This window comes from Hypanus sabinus, chromosome 11 (genome assembly GCF_030144855.1).
Source record: "Hypanus sabinus isolate sHypSab1 chromosome 11, sHypSab1.hap1, whole genome shotgun sequence".
NCBI lineage: Eukaryota > Metazoa > Chordata > Chondrichthyes > Myliobatiformes > Dasyatidae > Hypanus > Hypanus sabinus.
This window is the reverse complement of record NC_082716.1, coordinates 60,235,058-60,253,329: the sequence shown is the minus strand read 5'-3', so window position 1 is coordinate 60,253,329 and position 18,272 is coordinate 60,235,058. Positions and strand designations below refer to the sequence as shown.

Genomic DNA, 18,272 nt, shown 5'->3' with positions numbered 1-18,272 from the left:
CAGAACAAGAATGCACAAGGAGCTTTTGACTATCTTAGCAGTAAATGACCTCATTGCTTTTACCAGCTATGTCACAGGCAGAGTAATATTGTAGATAGGTTTTATTGATCTAATCAAGCTTATATTTTGACAAAGAATGAAGTGGTACAAATGATGAAAATATACAGGACCTTTTTAGTCCATGGCAATGAAAAATGGCTGGTTTATTGCGTTAACATACTGATATTATATGCCTTTGTTCAATGTAAATCAGACATTGATGTTTGCTATCAGTTACAAAGTTAGAAGTATTGTGGGAGTGAATAGACTTAATTTAGATCATTTTAAATATGATTTCAGCCAAGACGTGTATTTGTTCAGACCAGGAAAGCCTCAGATTTGTTTTACTGAGAATTGTATTTGGGCAATCTTACCTCAACACCCCTGGTTTGACCAGAATATTTAGTAGAGGGACAACCTGTAATTCCTGACCTTGGTTGGAAGCCAGTAAGTGTGAATTTTGACCAAAAATAATTGGGGTTGATTGTGCTAACCCATTAGTACTTAGTGCCCTGCCTACAGCTACTTATTGGAAGGGAATCAGAGCCTTTGGTGGGTGATTCCTTCTGTTCTCCAGAATGGGAACGTACAAAGTATAAATCAACATGGTTTATTTTCTTGCTGGCATTTCATTAAAGAACACATTGTGAGAGACTGAGGAGTAGGGAAATAATTGGCCTGACCACCCTCCTGATTTGAGAATGGTATCTACTCTGCTGAAGTAAATGGAACAATGCCCAGCCTTGCTTTCCTTGTTCCACATGCTGTCCACATATGCATGAAGATCACTAGTAATTATTGTTTAATAATGCACATAATCAATATTATACTGAGTTGACCAGCATTTTAAACTGGCATGTAATGTGGAAAAAGACAGAAATGATGGACAATTGCTAAATTGGATTGTGTGCAATAAGGAAGTGTTTTGTTGCAGATTCATTCTTTGTTTGCATGTACTATCAGATTGTGATGATAGAGAAATTCTAGTCACTCTGTTGTGATGCATTTTGTCCACAATAAAAATGATCTTAAAGCATTTTCCAAACCAACTTCATCTATGTGCACCAGAAATGAAATTTGATCCCAGGATGAGGAAATCTCATTAAGTTAATAGGTACTCAAAGTTCGTCTGCTTAGTGTCAAACTGGAAACTCATGGATTCCATTCTTAGCTCCTACTGCTAGCTAATCATTCTTGATAGAGCTGCCAATTACAATGCACCTAGATGAATGTAGGTGGTAGTGGGCAAATTCCATGGTCCTGGGAAAGAAACGGCTAGGTTTACTGATGATTCTCCAATGGTCTCTACTGGAAAATGCTCACACAAAGTGTTGAGTAAAGTAAGTTTACACCTAGGTTGATATCCCTTTGCTCTAAACAGCTTGCAAAGACTAGTGTTCCCAAATGATGGTTCAAGGGTAGCTGTTAAGTAAGTAATTTCATTCCAGATAACAAAGGGAGCATTTGATGTGCTTCTGGCAGGACCCACAATGCAAAAACCTGGATTCTGTGACAAAGCAAAGAAAGGAGAAACTTTGCAGGATGATCTAGTGATCTCTGTAATGCAGACTACTTCTTTCTCAACATTGGTGCAATGGGATCTTGATTCTAGGGGATCTATGGCATTTAATAACAATGGCATCAGGGAGTTGTGCTGTTAATAACACTTGAGTGTTCTCATAAATGGAAAACCTGGTGGTAAAAGGGATTTTAAATGCCTTACAGAATCCAAAATAATGTCTGCTTCATACTCAAGATTAAGGTCAAAGCTGAAATATTTTAAAGAAATAAAATCAACTTTGGAATTTTGAAAGGCTTGAGGAGATGCTTATCCACAGATCTAAAATTTATAGGTCTAGAGATGTTGTTGAATTGCAATTGTATCTATTAAAATCTCACTTGCAGCATTATGTTGGTGCAGTTCGCAAAAAAAATCTTACCAAGGAACCACTCCACAAATTTCCAGATTCCTCTGTTAATTTCCAAAATTTACTGTCAGTTTTGTGGTATAATAATAGTGAGATCTGATCATTGGGTGATGGTGGGGGGGGGGGGGTATAGTTGCCTACATTTTGCTTGTGAAATCTGACCCAGCATTATGGCCATTCTAAAAGAAGTGTGGCTTTGAATTGTTAAATTGTGTGGACGTGTCATGCATAGCATTGCAATGCAGATGAATGGAGGACTTTCAGAGCAAGGGGGACAGTAAGCTAGTGTATGATTATTGAAGAGAACAGTACCTCCCCAATCACCCAATGGTCCTTCATGCTGTGTGAGACCATCATTATACACCACAAATTAAAACACATTTTATTCCCTGTAAATTCCACATTCAACTTCAAAATTAATTTGTGGTGGGGACTAAAGTCTTGCTATTCAGATTTGGAAGATGTAAATTATGACAGAAACCGGTCTCCTCCGTCATGGTGGGAAACAGAAACTATTTAAGTGATAACAAATCACCAAGGTTAAGTTACCATAGAAGTAATCTAATAATCTGGCTGTCCAGATTATTCATTCAGTTAATGATTAGAAGGTGGGACAACAGCTAGACTTTGTAATGAGTCTAACAAAAACTATCAGATTGGGTTCAATACCGTCCAACTTATGACTCCACATCATTGACACAACAAACCATTAATTTGTAGTTGCTTTAACACCATATCCTCAATGAGCAATTAAGGATGGACAGCAATGGCTAATCTTGCCAATGCTGTCCAGAAATGAGTGAATAAGACTACATAAGTAGTATCATAATCAGCATTCCCAGTTGGAGACACCATGCAAAGAGAACATAAATGGAAATATATATTTAAATGAGCAGCTGTCCATCTCTTAAAGTCTTCAACTAGTTATACATAAAATATTAACTGCTACAGCTGGAACTTTAATCCTTTTCCTCTTCAATTTCTTTCCTTTTATTAAAACCAGAGTTATGCAGGGAACATCTGTTATCTGGATAAATTCCCTGCGTAACCAGGCCAAGGTTAAGGTTGTCAGCTCTCCAGGACTGCCCTGGAATCCACAGAAATTGGAGATGAATCTTAACAACTTTCCCAAAAACCTGGACGACAGAATAAGATGAGGGAAAAATATCATGAAAATATAAATGTATTATTTTGGTGCATGTGTTACTTTAATTATCAGTTCTTAAAAGATTGGAGAAAGGATAGAAAAGTTGTTCAAATGACAGTAAGTAAAAAGGCAATTGGATAAAACTTGGAGTGGGAAGATAGTGCAGTGGATTATAGACCAATGTGTGACAGGAGACCTTGGGCAGATGTTTGGAACAGTGAGGCTTGGAGGGAGAAGATCTTGTGATAAAATCCACTGTTGCAAAGCCATTACTGTCATCATTTTATTAATCTGTACATTCAAATATTACCAACAGTAACAGGACAGCGAAGAAGAAATTGTACTGTGCGGTTTCTCTTGGTAGTAGTAGTAGTATAGCCAGTCCATAAGATTAATTTTGAATTGTTGACTGTTTATTTGGTATATTTTATGGATTATACCACAGCATTTGGTGTAAAATATTGGTTGTCAATATTCGTCATCATTACAAATACCAGAATACTTTAAATTACAGATTTATTTAATGAACTCAAATTTCTTGGCTAGTATGGTGAGAGTTAGACTGGTTTCTTTGGGTCTCTGCTAGTCCAGTAATATAACCACGATGATATAGACTTGAGTAAATCAGGTCAACATTGAATAAAATTACAAATCCTGAACATGTGTATCAAAAACACTAAAACCTTTGATATTGATTTTCTTTTATAATCCAAGGACTGTGCAAATAGTCACTGCAAATAGGTGAAAAATACATTTATACCCAATTACATTGTAAATCCTTTGTACATTCATTTAGAATTGCAGTAATTTTGTGGGTGATGTTCTAATTGTGAAAATGAATTCACTTCTGGTAAAATAATTAAAATTGTAAAGCGAGAATCTCCTGTGCTGATGCTTTTAAGAATGCCTCTGCTTTGCTTTGCTGAATATTTTCTTGCTACATTAACTTTTACAACCTCAGCGTCACCACCATGCTTTATTGCCAAAGTTTTGAAGTTTGTATGAGCATCTCATTTTCAACCACAGCTCAAGTGCCACCCACAGATTGTTGGGTGACATTGTGTGCAATAATAGATTTTAAATTGTTGTGCTCCAGCAACTCAGTTATCCATTTTTTTTAACAAACTACATGAAAAATCTAACTTCTACCATCTTTCTGCTCTTGTACATTCACCTGATATTTCTCTATTTAATGAGCAACACCCCATTTTAAAATATGTTTTGTATTCACATTGGCATTTAAAACACATTCATATACTGTTTGATGAGCAAATTAAGGGAAAAGTGGGAAGTGGTCAATCACCGATGTTTAACCTGAATCGTTTGCTCAGAGCATTTTAACCATAGCAACTTTGAGCTTGTTAATGTACAGAAAATGGTTCATAATATTTTAACCCAACTGACATATCATTTGCCTCTGAATAAAGCAGCAAGAAAAGGTTTGTTATTCATGAATATAGGCTGGTAGTTTTTAAGCAACAGCATGCAAAATGGAAAATGAGCAGAACATTTTTTTTTACTTAAATCTCCAGGGAAGGCTAAATCTACCATTTCAGCACACCTTTAAAAATTGAATAAATATGCATGTACTCTTAACTTGGTAGCAGTCAATCGAGATATTTTTTTAAAGTAATTAATAGTTTTATTGATGTGTGATTGTTATTTATTATTTGAAGTGAGTAGTGGCCATGGGCATCCTTTTACATATTCATGACAAGTATCTGTTTTTCACTTTCTTTCAGAATACCATAGCGAGAGAGTTGAGGATGATGAGAGCACTCGGTTTAAAGATTCATTGAATGAGCATCCAACAGATGTGGAGCACACCCAGCAGGTAACATCAAAGACTGCAGTGGAATTTGTTTTAAGTACAATTTGGAGAAAGGCAGAACATTTAATGAATGCTTTAAATTGTGAAGAGTTCAAAAGGACAAAAATGTGCAGAGGCAGATCAGCAGGAATCTGAAATAAAATCAAAGAATGCAGAAAATACTTGGCGGGTCAAACAGCATCCATGGAGAGAGAAAAAAATCTAATGGTTCAGGTAATAATCTTTCGCCATAAGCTATTGAATGTGTTTCTGATGTAAAGCCACACTGGAAACCCATTATTTCTCCAGCAATGATATGCCTGATGTGTTACGTATGTTAGGTCTTTATTCTTTGGAGCGTAGAAGGTTGAGGGGTATTTAAAATTATGAGGGGGATAGATAGAGTTGATGTGGATAGGCTTTTTCCATTGAGAGTAGGGGAGATTCAAACAAGAGGACATGAGTTGAGAGTTAGGGGGCAAAAGTTTAGGGGTAACACGAGGGGGAATTTCTTTACTCAGAGAGTGGTAGCTGTGTAGAATGAGCTTCCAGTAGAAGTGGTAGAGGCAGGTTTGGTATTGTCATTTAAAGTAAAATTGGATAGGTATATGGACAGGAAAGGAATGGAGGGTTATGGGCTGAGTGCAGGTCAGTGGGAGTAGGTGAGAGTAAACGTCCAGCACCGACTAGAAGGGCCGAGATGACCTGTTTCCGTGCTGTAATTGTTATATGGTTATATGTCTAGCATTTGTTGTTTTCATTGCAAAAGAAATAATGTATGTCCAGAAATAGAAGTATCATTATAATTCAAATGGCTTGGTGTTCTGCCATTGGGGAAATGGACAGCATGAATTAGAATCCCATGGAGAGTGGAGATCTTATCACTTCCATTCTTGTCTACGTGGCTTGAATGGGTTGGATGACTGAGCAAAGAGGTGGCAGCTGGAATAAGGTGTGGGGAAGTGTACAGTAAAGCATTTTGTTAGAAGCAAAAAAAGGTATAGACTATTTCTCTACAGGTAGAGAATTCTCTTCTAATGGGGAAAGAATTCAGAAATCAAAGGTGCAAAGGGACTTGCAAGTCCTCATGCAGGATTCCCTAAAAGTTAACTTGCAGGTTGAGTCAGTGTTGAGGAAGGCAAGTACAATGTTCACATTCATTTTGAGAGGACTAGAAAACAAAAGCATGATATAATGCTTTTTTTAAGGTGTTGGTCAGAATAAATTTGGAGTTTTGTTAGCTGTTTTGGGCTCCATATCTAATGAAAGATGTGATGGCATTGTTGAGGGTTTATAGGAGATGTATGAGACTTATCCCAGGGATGGAATAGTTAATGTATGAGGAACATTTGATGGCCTTGGAATTTAAAAGGATGAAAAGAGATGTCACTGAAACCTCCTGAATATTGAAATGCCTGAATAGAATGGATGTATAGTCTAGAACCAGAGAACACAGCTCAGAATAAAAGGACATCACTTTAGAATGTAGATGAGGAGGAATTTCTTTAGCCAGAGTTCAAGGTTCAAAATAAAATAATTATTAAGGCACTTGTGTGTCACCATTTTTGTATGTCAAGATTCATTTTCTTCCAGACATTCACAGGAGCACAGTGGAATCAATGAAAAACGGTGGATTCATTCTCTGTACGTCTGTGGGAGTTCATTGCACTTCTGCACATCTACGGAATTCACTGCTGCAGATGACTAAGTCATTGGGTATTTTAAAGTAGAGTTTGATAGCTTCTTGATCAGTAAGGTTGTCAATGGTTGTAGGGAGAAGGCAGAGAATGGGGTTAAGAAAGGAAAATAAGTCAGCCATGATGGAATGGTAGAGCCGAATCAATGGGCTGAATGGCCTGATTCTGCTTCTACAGCCGAGTCACTGAGTGCATGAATAAAGCTGGGTGAGGAATTATAAACTGAAATCCCACGTCTTTGTATTCAGGCTTTTAGTGCATTCATATCGATGCTGTGTTATATTTTACATTGTTCACATTATTGGCAATTCTTTCCCAGTTAAGTCTGAAGCTGCTATACAGTGCCAACTCAGTGATTAAGTAATGTTGATCATATGGCACTCAATATTTAATTCAGTACTTTTAGTGCATTCATATAGATGTTAGTTTATGTTTTACACTGTTCACATTGTTAATGAAGGTGTTGTACAGTGCCAACTTAATTAAGTAATGTTGATCACATGACAGTCAGTACTTTCCCAATGTTTCTTGTCTCACCTCCTTTTCTACCCAGCAATTTCACACATGCATATTTCCATTGTTGCATTGCAATAATATGTATTTCTCTGTGTGGGTGAGTGTTGACAACTTATTGTAGCTGACTGTGAAAGATTCACGATTAAACTGAAAGTTGTAACATGCAATGTTCACGATTGTAGAATTACAGTGGAAGTAACTGAGCAGTGATGAGGAACACAGATCTTAGGAAATTTTCTTTCTCTAACCATGGAGTTGTGTGACATCTTTACAGCATATATACATGAAATTAGAAATGTTGCTGTCCATCTTCATCAACGGGGGGTGGGGGGGGGGAGAAAGGAGTTGCTTGTGTTAACGATAAGAAGGAATATTAATTTTGAGACAATTTCTGTCTGCAATTTTGCAGACAGAATAAATGTGTGTTAAGCTCTGCCTTAGTTGTGTTTGCTCTTTTGGATCCATCCATTTTCATTTGTCTCAAATTTCTCAAATTGCAATTAAATCTTTTAGTCTTTACAGAAAAGCTCAAATGATTCTGGATTTAAAAGTTGTATTGAAACTGACAGCAGCATCTTGGTTCACAATTCACTGGCCACAAGAACAAAGGCGCTGGGCAATTTCCAGCACATGAAACTTGAAATGCAGAGATCAAGCGAGGAAAATAAGTTGATGGAAAATGAACTGATGGAGCTGAGGACACAGACTGAGACATCAGTACCTCAAATGGAGTAAATATTTCATTTATTAAATTTAGATGCCTTGGTTAATTTTTTTAGCTTAACATTTTTAAGACTGAGAATAATAAATGTGTTGGGCACAGATTCAACCACATTTCAAATTTATGTGTGGACGCTTTCCCTTCTCTACCAAATTCTCAGCTTCACTTTGTCCACTGTTTATTGTGGCACTTTACTACCCTGCAGTCGAAAATTTGTCGATCTCAGTTGATCAATACATATGGTAGCTGACTGACCGGGTATGTTAGACCTTCCCCGCTGATGAGGCATGAGTTTCAGCATTTTGTATTTTCAGAAAAGGACAATTGTGTTTAGCAGTCACTGCTAATTTTAAGATGAGATTAATGATAGAAAATGTTAGAAGATCCAGAATGGGATGTTAATTACAAGTACTTCCTGCAGTTTTTATCTGATTTCAACGTACTGAACAATATTAACCCATATCAAGGTCCAGCTGACCATGTTAGCAATTTGAAAGGTGGCATCAGCATTTAGATTAAATGATGTTTGATAACGTATTGCAAAGCTATGATGTAGTCATTAAGGAAGAAATTTATTAACCACCTTTCATATTTACAGGACTCTTCAAGGCGTTTCATGGTCAAGTTCATTGGTGTGAGAAGGGAGCAATGTTGGCCCATCTCAGATATTTGGAACAAAAAATTGGGCTTGCCTTTTTACAATCCTCCAAATAGACAAAACTGCTTGGAAACTTTCAAGTTTCTCTGGGGCAGCTGAATCAAGCCCCATTCAAAGTAAAGAGAAAAGATTTTGATAGCTGTCTAACTTGTGTTCCCAGCCAGTCAAACCACTAAAATATGCTTAATGCTTCTGAAAGTTTGAGATAGCCAGAAATATACAAAAATATTTTAAAACTTAGAAACATGTAACACTGTATATTGAAAGAATAAAATGTGAAAGATGCTAAAACACTAAAGCAATTTATAAGAACATATTAAGTTGGAGTAGCTCATCAAGTCCTTTGAGCCTGCTTCATTATTCACAAGGTCATTGCTGATCTTCTACCTCAGTGACATCTTCCTGCACTACACTAGATCTCTTGATTTCTGGATATACTTTTTATCTCTTTTGAATTAACATAATACCAATCATTATCACCATCTGAGTTAGAGCGTTTTAAAGTTCGTCAATGTCTGACTGAAGGAGTTTCACTTCCTCTTAGTCATAGTATTCTATTCTGAGATAGTAAACCTTTGTTCTAAACAACTCAGCCAGTTCTAAGCTTTGTTCTAAACACCTCTTTGCATCCAGCCTGCCAAGCACATCTTTGAACACCAACATTTCCAAAGTTCCAACATTAAAAAATACCCTGCTTTTCTTTTTTTTGTTCACAAACATGTATCACACATTATATAATGTTACTTATTCAGTCCTGGTAATATTACCAAGAAGATTCTTTACATCTTACATACTTCTAAACATCAATATCTCATTAAAACATATCAAGAAATCTAAATGAAAAACCCTTCCAAAATTGAAATTTTAACAAGTGTATTTTTAAACTAAAAATCCTCTAATGTTTACCTTGAGGACATTTTTTGAAGACTTTTTGAAGCCGTTCCTTTCCATTCAATGCAAGGGGCACAGGCCAGTTGTTCCTTCACATAACTGGCAGAGAATGCTTCAATAAATCTGGAATGAAGTAGCTAAGTCCTGCCCCATCAGATTTCCAGAGTTCGTGTGTAGTTAGCTGCCAGCATACACATGTGTGGAAGTCTGGAAATTGTTCCAAATAACATGCAATAATAATGATATACACTGGCATTTGTAATTAAATTTACCAAGAAACATAGGTTATTGTTGTGAACTATTTATAGATTAAGGGAATATAGTAAATGTCCTATATAATGGAATATTAATACATAAGATGCTTAGAACAAAACTAAAATTCCTCCTTTGTTACAGGCATGCCTCTCACTTCCCTCACTAATCACATTAATGATTCACCTGGGTTTTCAATTAAATTAACTGTCCTGATCCAATTATTTTATGAGGAGGTGTGGTGGAGGGGTTTGCTGCGTAACTGATCTAAAAACAATAGGTTAACTGATTAAATTAAGTAAACTGGATATACAGTAGTTTATGATAAGCACAGACATTTGTGTGTGCTCTCAATTAATCATTCAGCCATTGTGGAGAATCTTTCTGAAAACAGCTTTTCAGCATACAGTATGGTGGTGGTAAGTTGTGGGGTGTCCCTGTGAATCATTGTTTGATTTCAGTGCACTGAGCAAATATTAACTCATAGCAAGGTCCAGCTGACCACCAAATGATTTTTGAATTTTCATGGTGTACTGGAGGAAGTAAATCGAGCTCCTTCTCAAGCACAGTGACTGCATAGGAGGTAGGAACACAGTTTATGAATTGTTAGACTGATGCTGAGGAAACCTTTGATTGTGGGAAGTGCTGATTTTCTGAATACCAGTATTTTCAAAGGGAGGGGTTTTAATGTTCTTGATAATCTTAGTTTTTAATCTATTTTGCATAACTATATCAAATTGAAAGTAAGTATTTTATACACCATATTGATATTCTCTTTTATTCATATTCATTCCTTGAAGCCCATTACAAAATCAGATTTCGGCGAAGGCTGAGCAGAAGAGGATTGTGGAAGAGGGTCTGACGGGCCCAGGGTGGAACGCAGAAGCAAAGAAGGTCAGCCTTGATGTTTGGGACCTTAGGGAGGAGATTATAAAATTAACTGTGAAATTACAGAACTCAGAAACCATCATCAGCCTCCTGAAGGAACAGCTGGAGCTCAACTCTTCCCAGACCGGAGAAAAACGTTTCAATCCAGAGCTCATTGTAAATATGGCCAAAGAAATTGAGCGACTAAAATCGGAGCTTAGCCTGACTCAGGTGCAATACTCGAAAGCGGACATGCAACAATGTGACAGAAGGACTAAGCAGGCCAGACCCCATTCACTGGACCTTGGAATTCTCTTATCACAGAGTAATAATGAGGCCCTGTATTTGACTGATGTTGTTCAACAGGTTAGTATGAATGCACTACAGTAATTTTAAAAAAGTAAGATCTAATAATATTTTAATTTTCCTCTGTGTGTTTAAAAAGCCATTGTTCATTTTGATTACTTGATGTTTACTGGAGGATGCTTATCTCAACTCAATGCCTGTGTTGCTTTTGGTTTTTATGTAAGCATTTTACATTTTTAGATATCTTTTCTCTAAACCTCTACACTGTATATGTTTTACTGAGAAATGAGTAGCAAACAGGAACCAATTTAACTAGATAAGAACAATTGATAAACAGAGTGCAGTTGAACAAGACTTTGGTAGCTGTGGAAAACATTGGTGAAGCAACAGTGTATTGTGTCTAGTTTTAGTTACCTTGTTATAAGAAAAAATGCCATTAATCTGGACAAAGTGCAGAAATGAATTATGCGAATATTGTCAGGACTCGGGCTTGAAACTTAAGGAGGGGTTGAGCAGAGATGGACTTTATTCCTAGGAATGGAGGAGACTGGTGATCTTATAAAGGTGTATAAAATCATAAGTGGCAAAAGAATAATGTAAATGCACAGTCTTTTTCTCAGGGACAGGGAATCAAACACTCTAGGGCATATATATATATGAAAGGGAAAAATTTAAAAGGGGCATGAGGCAAACTTCTTCATGAAGACGTTGTTGCATATGTGGAATGAGCTTTTCCAAATCTGCGCAAGTGGTTGAGGCAGGTGTAACATTTGAAGCTATTTAGACAGGTAGATGAATAGGAGAGGTTTAAAGAAATATAGGCCAAACATGGGCAAATGGGATGAGCTTAGATGGACATTTTAGTCAGTATGGACAAGTTGGGTCAAAGGGCCTTTTTCGGTGCTGTATTACTCTGATTAGATCACAGTTTCAAAAGACAACATCCTCTTTATATGATGCACACAGTCTCAACAAATTTTCCTTTTTCATTTGAACTTCTTCATCTTTGAAGTTAGTGAAAATCAGATCACATATCTAATGGTGTGGTATGAAGTATTACTAGAGAAATTGTCTTCTCCAGCATGAAGTGATTAGTGCTGGGAGAGTGGAGTGAGGCCAGAAGGGTTAGAGTTTGAAAGTCAGGAAAAAATATCTGTCAATGCTGGTAGTCTGAAACAAAAATCGAAAATGCCACAAGACAGCAGGTCGGACTTGGAAAGAGACAGTTAACATTTCAGCTCTGCCACCATTCTCTTTCAGGGAAGGAGGGAGATGCTATTTAGCTTTGACTAGGAGGGAAGGTAGGGGAAGGGATATATAGAACAAAGGGAATGTTTGTGTAAAGGTTATCAGCACACTAAGCTTCTTGGTCTGTGTATGTGTTGTTAATGGTGGGGTTATGGGATCTGCCCAGCAGGCAAGTTGCACAAACAGGATAGGTTTATGGGAGCCTATATCAGACCTGAGAAAGACAGAATTAAGTTAGCATAAGTAGCAGCAAAGATGAGGCAAGGTGATGGGCTAGGGTGCTGTTAAATTTATTTGCATTTTTGACGGATTACCTATATTACTGTCTAGGACCTATACATTGTTCTGAAATATTTGCAACACAAGCAATTCAAATCAAGATGCATGGCTTGTGAAATATTGTCTTGTACCATAGGATTAAGATTTGATGGAAAATTGATGTTTTGAGCTTGTGTTGAGTAGAATCTGAATCTGCAGCTCCAGTATTAGAGGAAGTTATTTAATTTCTATCTAACACCTCATTCTCAATCTGCTGTGATTAAAGAGGATGATATCAAATGGTTCATGTAAATGTTAGTTTCCTTGCATCTGGTGAATGCTTTTCTTCTCCTTCCAGTGTGGAACTGTGCTATCCAGGCCAGACACGATTTTTGGTTTATTCTGAATCTGTGTGGAGTTAGCTGATCTCCCTGACAGCAATGATGGTTCATTTTAGCTATTAAGCTTTATGGCTTGGATGTTGGGAGAGGGCAGCCTTGTTTTCAGACCATGTTATCACAGTTAAATGTATCTAGCTTTTAGCTAACTGTTGGATCAGGCTCAGCTCAATGGCCATTGTGATTACACAAACAGGGGGGTGATAGTGATAGAATATTACTAGGTACTGAAGCATGTCAAAGCAATCATTAGAACCTTTAAAAAGGGACTGAAGAAAATTGGATAAGAGAAATTTATAACTGATTTTACTGTGACCCTGCAATGTATCTTACCTACACTTATGTGATACTTACTGATCATTATTAAAGTTACTTAAATAACTTCTCTGCAATTTCTCTTTAACTTTTCGATCTTTGTGTTGCTGTCCAGGTTGCAAGTGTCAGCCCATGGCATCATGGGCAATTTGGACAACAATCCAAACAGTTTCAGAGCGAGCTAGCTGAGTACAGACAACAGAATAAGGAATTACAAGAGAAGCTTGTAGTGACCGAGGCCACTGTAAAGGCCCAGGACAACCAGTTGCAGCAGTACAAAGACCTACTCAGTATGTACCATGTTTAGCCTGTAAAGACTCTGAACAAAGTCCTCGTTATGTGTATATTTATCTTCCACTGATCTTTTTGTTAAGTTGAGTATTTACAAACTGGCCTAAAGAAACATATGCAACCCAGTGGTTTCTCAGAAGGAATTGAAGGAATGGGGCAAGAAGAACAAAGAAGTAAATTTTCCTGTTTCATCTCACTGCAGCAGTTGTGAATCTTTGGGCCTAATGAAGGAATGCATTCATTTTCAATGCTTGTTCAGTTTTCCTTTTTCTACTGATTGCTGTCAACTTCCTTGATGAAGTGTCCGATCTGGTGTTGACTATCCATTTTCCTCCACAGATGCTGCCTGAGATGCTTAGTTCCTTCAGCAGTTTGCTTTTCTGCTCCGAGACACAGCATTTGTACTTTGTATAACTTCTCTGACTACTTTTCTTCTCAGAATCTGCACCAGGTTTAGAATCACTGACAAACACCATGAAATTGTTGTTTTCCACAGCAGTACAGTGTAAAGCATAATCATAGGACCATAAAGATAGGAGTAGGTTTAGGCCATTTGGCCCTTCAAATCTGTTCTGCTATTTCATCATGGCTGATCCAATTTTCCTGTCAGTCCTAGTTTCCTGCCTTCTCCCCGTATCCCTTCATGCCCTGACCAATCAAGAAACTGTCAGCCTTTGTTTTAAATATACATGAAGACTTGGACTCCACAGTTGTCTGTGGCAACAAACTCCACAGATTCACCACACTCTGGCTAAATAAATTCCTTCTCATCTCTGCTCTAAAAGGACACCCCTTTAATCTGACCCTCGATTCTGAACCCGTGTCCTCTGTCTGGTTCTAGATTCTTCCATCAGAGGAAACATCACAAAACCACATTACATACTTGCTTTTATCTTCCATTCCTTTTGAAATGAATGCTAACATTGCATTTACCTTCCTCAACCACAGACTCACCTACAAATTCACCTTTAGGGAATCCGGCACAAGGACTCCCAAGTCCCTTTATGCCTCAGTTTATTGTATTTTCTCTCCATTTAGAAAATAGTCTACGATTCTATTTCTTCTACCAAAGTGCATGGCTGTACACTCCCTGCCACTGTGATCCATCTGCCTCTTCTTTGCCCATTCTCCTAATCTGTCTTAAGTCCTTCTCTAGATCTTTACTTCCTCAAAACCACCTGCCCTCCACCTATCTTCATATCATTGGCAAACTTTGCAACAAAGTCATCAATTCCATCGTCCAAGTCATCGACATATAACATAAAAAGAAGTGTCCCAAAACAAACCCCTGTGGACACCACTAGTCACCGACAGCCAGTGACAAAAGGCTCTCTTTATTCCCACTTTTTGTCTCCTGGCAATCAGCCACTGCTATATCCATGCTAGAATCTTTCCTGGAATACCATGGGCTCCTAACTTGTTAAGTAGCCTCGTATGTGGTAGCTTGCCAAAGGCCTTCTGAAAATCCAAGTACACGCCAACAGATTCTCTTTTGTCTATCCTACATGTTATTTCTTCAAAGAATTCCAACAGATTTGTTGGGCAAGAATTTCTCTCAAGGAAACAATGCTCACTATGGCCTTTTTTATCATGTGCCTCCAAGTACCCTGAGACCACATCCTTAATAATCAACTCCAACTTCCCAACCACTGAGGTCAGAGAAAATGGCCTATAGTTTCCTTCCCTCTGCATCTCTTCCTTCTTGAAGAGTGGAGTGACATTTGCAATTTTCCAGTCCTCTGGAACCATTCCAGAATCTAGTGATTCTTGAAAGATCATTACTAATGCCTCCACAATCTCTTCAGCTACCTCTTTCAGAACCCTGGGATGTACACCATCTGGTCCAGGGTAACATCTACCTTCAGACCTTTCAGTTTCCCAAGAACCTTCTCTTTAGTAATGCCAACTTCACACACTTCTGACCTCTGACAAACTGGAATTACAATAGCAATTACTGTGAGTTACTAACCCAAACAAATTGAGCAAAAGAGGAATTACAAGACAGTGTTCAAAAACAGTTCGGCAATCTGATAGTGGAGGGGAAGAGGCTGTTGCTAAATATTGAGTGTGGGTCTTCAGGCTCCTGTACTTCCTCTCTGATGGTAGTAATAGGAAAAGGGCATGTCTTGAATATGAGGGTCCATAATGATGGGTGCTGCCTCTTGAAGATGTTGGGGAGGGTTGTGCCCATGATGGAGCTAGCTGAATCTACAGCTCTCTGCAGCCTCCTGTGCTTCTCTGCATTAGAACCTCCTTACCAACCTGTGATGTAACCAGTCAGAATGTTCTCCACCATACATCTGTTGACATTCACAATAGTCTTTGGTGACAGACCAAATCGTCTTAAAGTCCTGTTGAAATAGAGCTACTGGCATTCCACCTTCATGATCATATCAATGTGTGGGCCCAAAATATATCCTCCATGATGCTGATGTCCAGGAACTTGAAGCTGCTCTCCCTTTCCGCCACTGAACCCTCAATGAGGACTGGTGTGTGTTCTCCTGACTTGCCCTTCCTGAAGTCCACAATCAATTCTTCAGCCTCACTGATATTTAGAGTGAGGTTGTTGCAACACTACTCAAACAGCTAACATATCTCACTCTTACATCCGTCCTTGTTGCCATCTGAGTTGAACTCTTACAACCCTCTGGTTATCCAGGATGCCACTTCCTTCTCATGCAGTGCTAACATTCAATACTACCAAAGCTGATGAATCTTAGTTTCCTCCTTTCATATGTTTAGTTCATCTGTCCATTTGTGAGCATGTTATGGGTCACATCCAAAAATTATGGTTCTTCTGGGTTGTATCCCAAATTCATCACCTCAGCACTTTTGAGGTCAACCAATAAATTTTCCTTCATCATGTTATCTCCTCAACAGAAACTAAACTAACAACATCCCCTTAGCATCTGACACGCTCATTCTAAAACATCCATTCTTGATTGTAAAAAAAAGGTGATTTATCAAAAAACACGAGCAACCAAAGATTTAAAATGTCTTTGAAATCACAAAAGCCAAGGTGGGAAACATAGCATTCTGTTTCATATTCAGTGACTAATGGTTGGTGTTGGGACTGCTTTTCATGTTATATGTCACTGATCTGGATTGATGGCTTTGGGACCAAGTTTGTGGACAATATGAAAGATGGGTGGAGGAAGCAATAAGACTGCAGAAGGACTTAGACAGATTGGAAAAATGGGCAAAGAAGTGGCAGATGGAATACAGTGTAGGGAAGTGTATGGTCATGCACTTTGGCAGGAGTAAAAAGTGTCGGCTATTTTCTAAACAGGCTGAAAATTCAAAAAATGAGAGATTCCAAGGGACTTGGGAGTCCTTGTGCGGGGTTGCGTAAAGGTTAACTTGTAGGTTAGTTTGGTGGCAAGGAAGGCAAATGCAACATTAGCATTAATTTTGAGAGGATTAGAATATTAAAGTGAAGATGTGATGCTGAGGCTTTAGAAGGCATTGTTGAGGCCTCACTTGGAATATTGTGTGCAGTTTTGGGCTTCTTATCAAAGAAAGGATGTGCTGACCTTGGCGAGGGTTCAGAGGAGGTCCACAAGAATAATTCCAGTAATGAAAGGGTTATCGTATGAGGAGCATTTGATGGCTCTGGGCCTGTACCCGATAGAATTTAGAAGAATGGGGTGGGAGGGGGAATCTCATTGAAACCTATTGAATGTTTGAAGGCCTAGATAATGTAGATGCAGGGAGGATGTTTCCTATAGTGAGTGAGGCTAGGACCAGAGGGCACAGTCTCAGAATCGAGGAACATCCATTTAGAACAGAGTTGAGGAGGAATTTCTTTAGCCAGAGAATGGTAAATCTATGGAGTTTGTTGCTACATACAGCTATGGAGGGCAGGTCACTGGGGTGTATTTAAGGCAGATGTTGATAGGTTCTTAATTAGTCAGGGCATGGAAGGTTATGGGGAGCAGACAGGAGAATGGGGCTGAGAGAGAAAATGGATCAGCCACGATGAAATGGTAGAGCAAAATCTTTGGGCCGGATTGCTTAGTTCTGCTCCTATCTCTTATAGTCTAATCAGCATGTATTTATAAGGATAAGTGCACATGACTTTTATCATTTTGAGAAATAGCGTGGATATTTATATGGAATCTCGGCACACATTTGATAGTGACACATAAGGAACCTCGTACAGTAAATGAGACGCGTTAATGAAGAATCCAAATGAAAAGGAAGGCGGCTGTGGAAGTAGATGGCAAAGTATGTGTTTAGTTTATTTGATGCCATGAGTAATATTGGTAGCATATATTAAATGGATTATTCTGCATTTCTTGCAAATAACTGACAAAAAACTGGGATCTGAAGTTCATTGAAGAATCAATAATATTTGTCATTCTGTACTCTAGTGTATTTGAAATTTAGTGTACTGCACCAATGTGAAAACCTACAGTAACATTCAGCTTTGGTGCTCGGGGGAAATGATATGTTCTAAATTTGACTCTGACTGAGTGTGTTTCATTCTTCCCTCTGACTGTAATGTCTGTACATTCTCCAGCGGAATCAGCAGTGGAGCAGGACAATAAACAGGTGCAAGTGGACTTGCAAGACCTTGGTTACGAAACTTGTGGAAGAAGTGAAAATGAAGCTGAAAGAGAAGAAGCCAGTAGCCCAGGTAAAGACAGGAGCACCTACGTGAAGCAGACTATATCTTACATGAGTGAATGTGGTATTATACTCAGAAGTTCCAAAGTGAGACACCATCACAAAGACAGACCTGGAATCTTAGTAGGACATCCTCCCTAACTATCTCCTGTATACTATGGTACCCAGAAGAGTGAAACTAGACTGTACAATTACCAAACCTATATTGTGCTTCTTCCTTGGACAGGGAGAACAAAGCACTACAGGTTATTTCAGATGCAGATAGTCTCAGTAGAACATATTTACAGTTTGTGCTCCAATA

General features: G+C 38.2%; 1 protein-coding gene and 1 long non-coding RNA gene across 9 annotated transcripts in view; one reads left to right on the top strand and one right to left on the bottom strand.

Annotated features, from left to right (window-relative positions):
- LOC132402008 (uncharacterized) overlaps positions 1 to 9,900 on the bottom strand; it is a 37,645-nt gene extending 27,745 nt beyond the window's left edge. Inside the window, exon 1 of the long non-coding RNA XR_009514774.1 lies at positions 9,423 to 9,900. This is a non-coding gene — a long non-coding RNA (uncharacterized LOC132402008). The remainder of the gene's footprint in view (positions 1 to 9,422) is intronic.
- pde4dip (phosphodiesterase 4D interacting protein) overlaps positions 1 to 18,272 on the top strand; it is a 417,345-nt gene that overhangs the window by 315,172 nt on the left and 83,901 nt on the right. For all 8 annotated transcript variants that reach the window (XR_009514772.1, XM_059984447.1, XM_059984446.1 and 5 more), the window contains 5 exons: positions 4,857 to 4,948; positions 7,651 to 7,868; positions 10,460 to 10,892; positions 13,167 to 13,341; positions 17,865 to 17,981. Coding sequence is in view for 7 of the 8 variants with exons in the window: in XM_059984447.1 (XP_059840430.1) it covers positions 4,857 to 4,948; positions 7,651 to 7,868; positions 10,460 to 10,892; positions 13,167 to 13,341; positions 17,865 to 17,981 (1,035 nt within the window). In the remaining variant the exon portion in view is untranslated. The remainder of the gene's footprint in view (positions 1 to 4,856; positions 4,949 to 7,650; positions 7,869 to 10,459; positions 10,893 to 13,166; positions 13,342 to 17,864; positions 17,982 to 18,272) is intronic.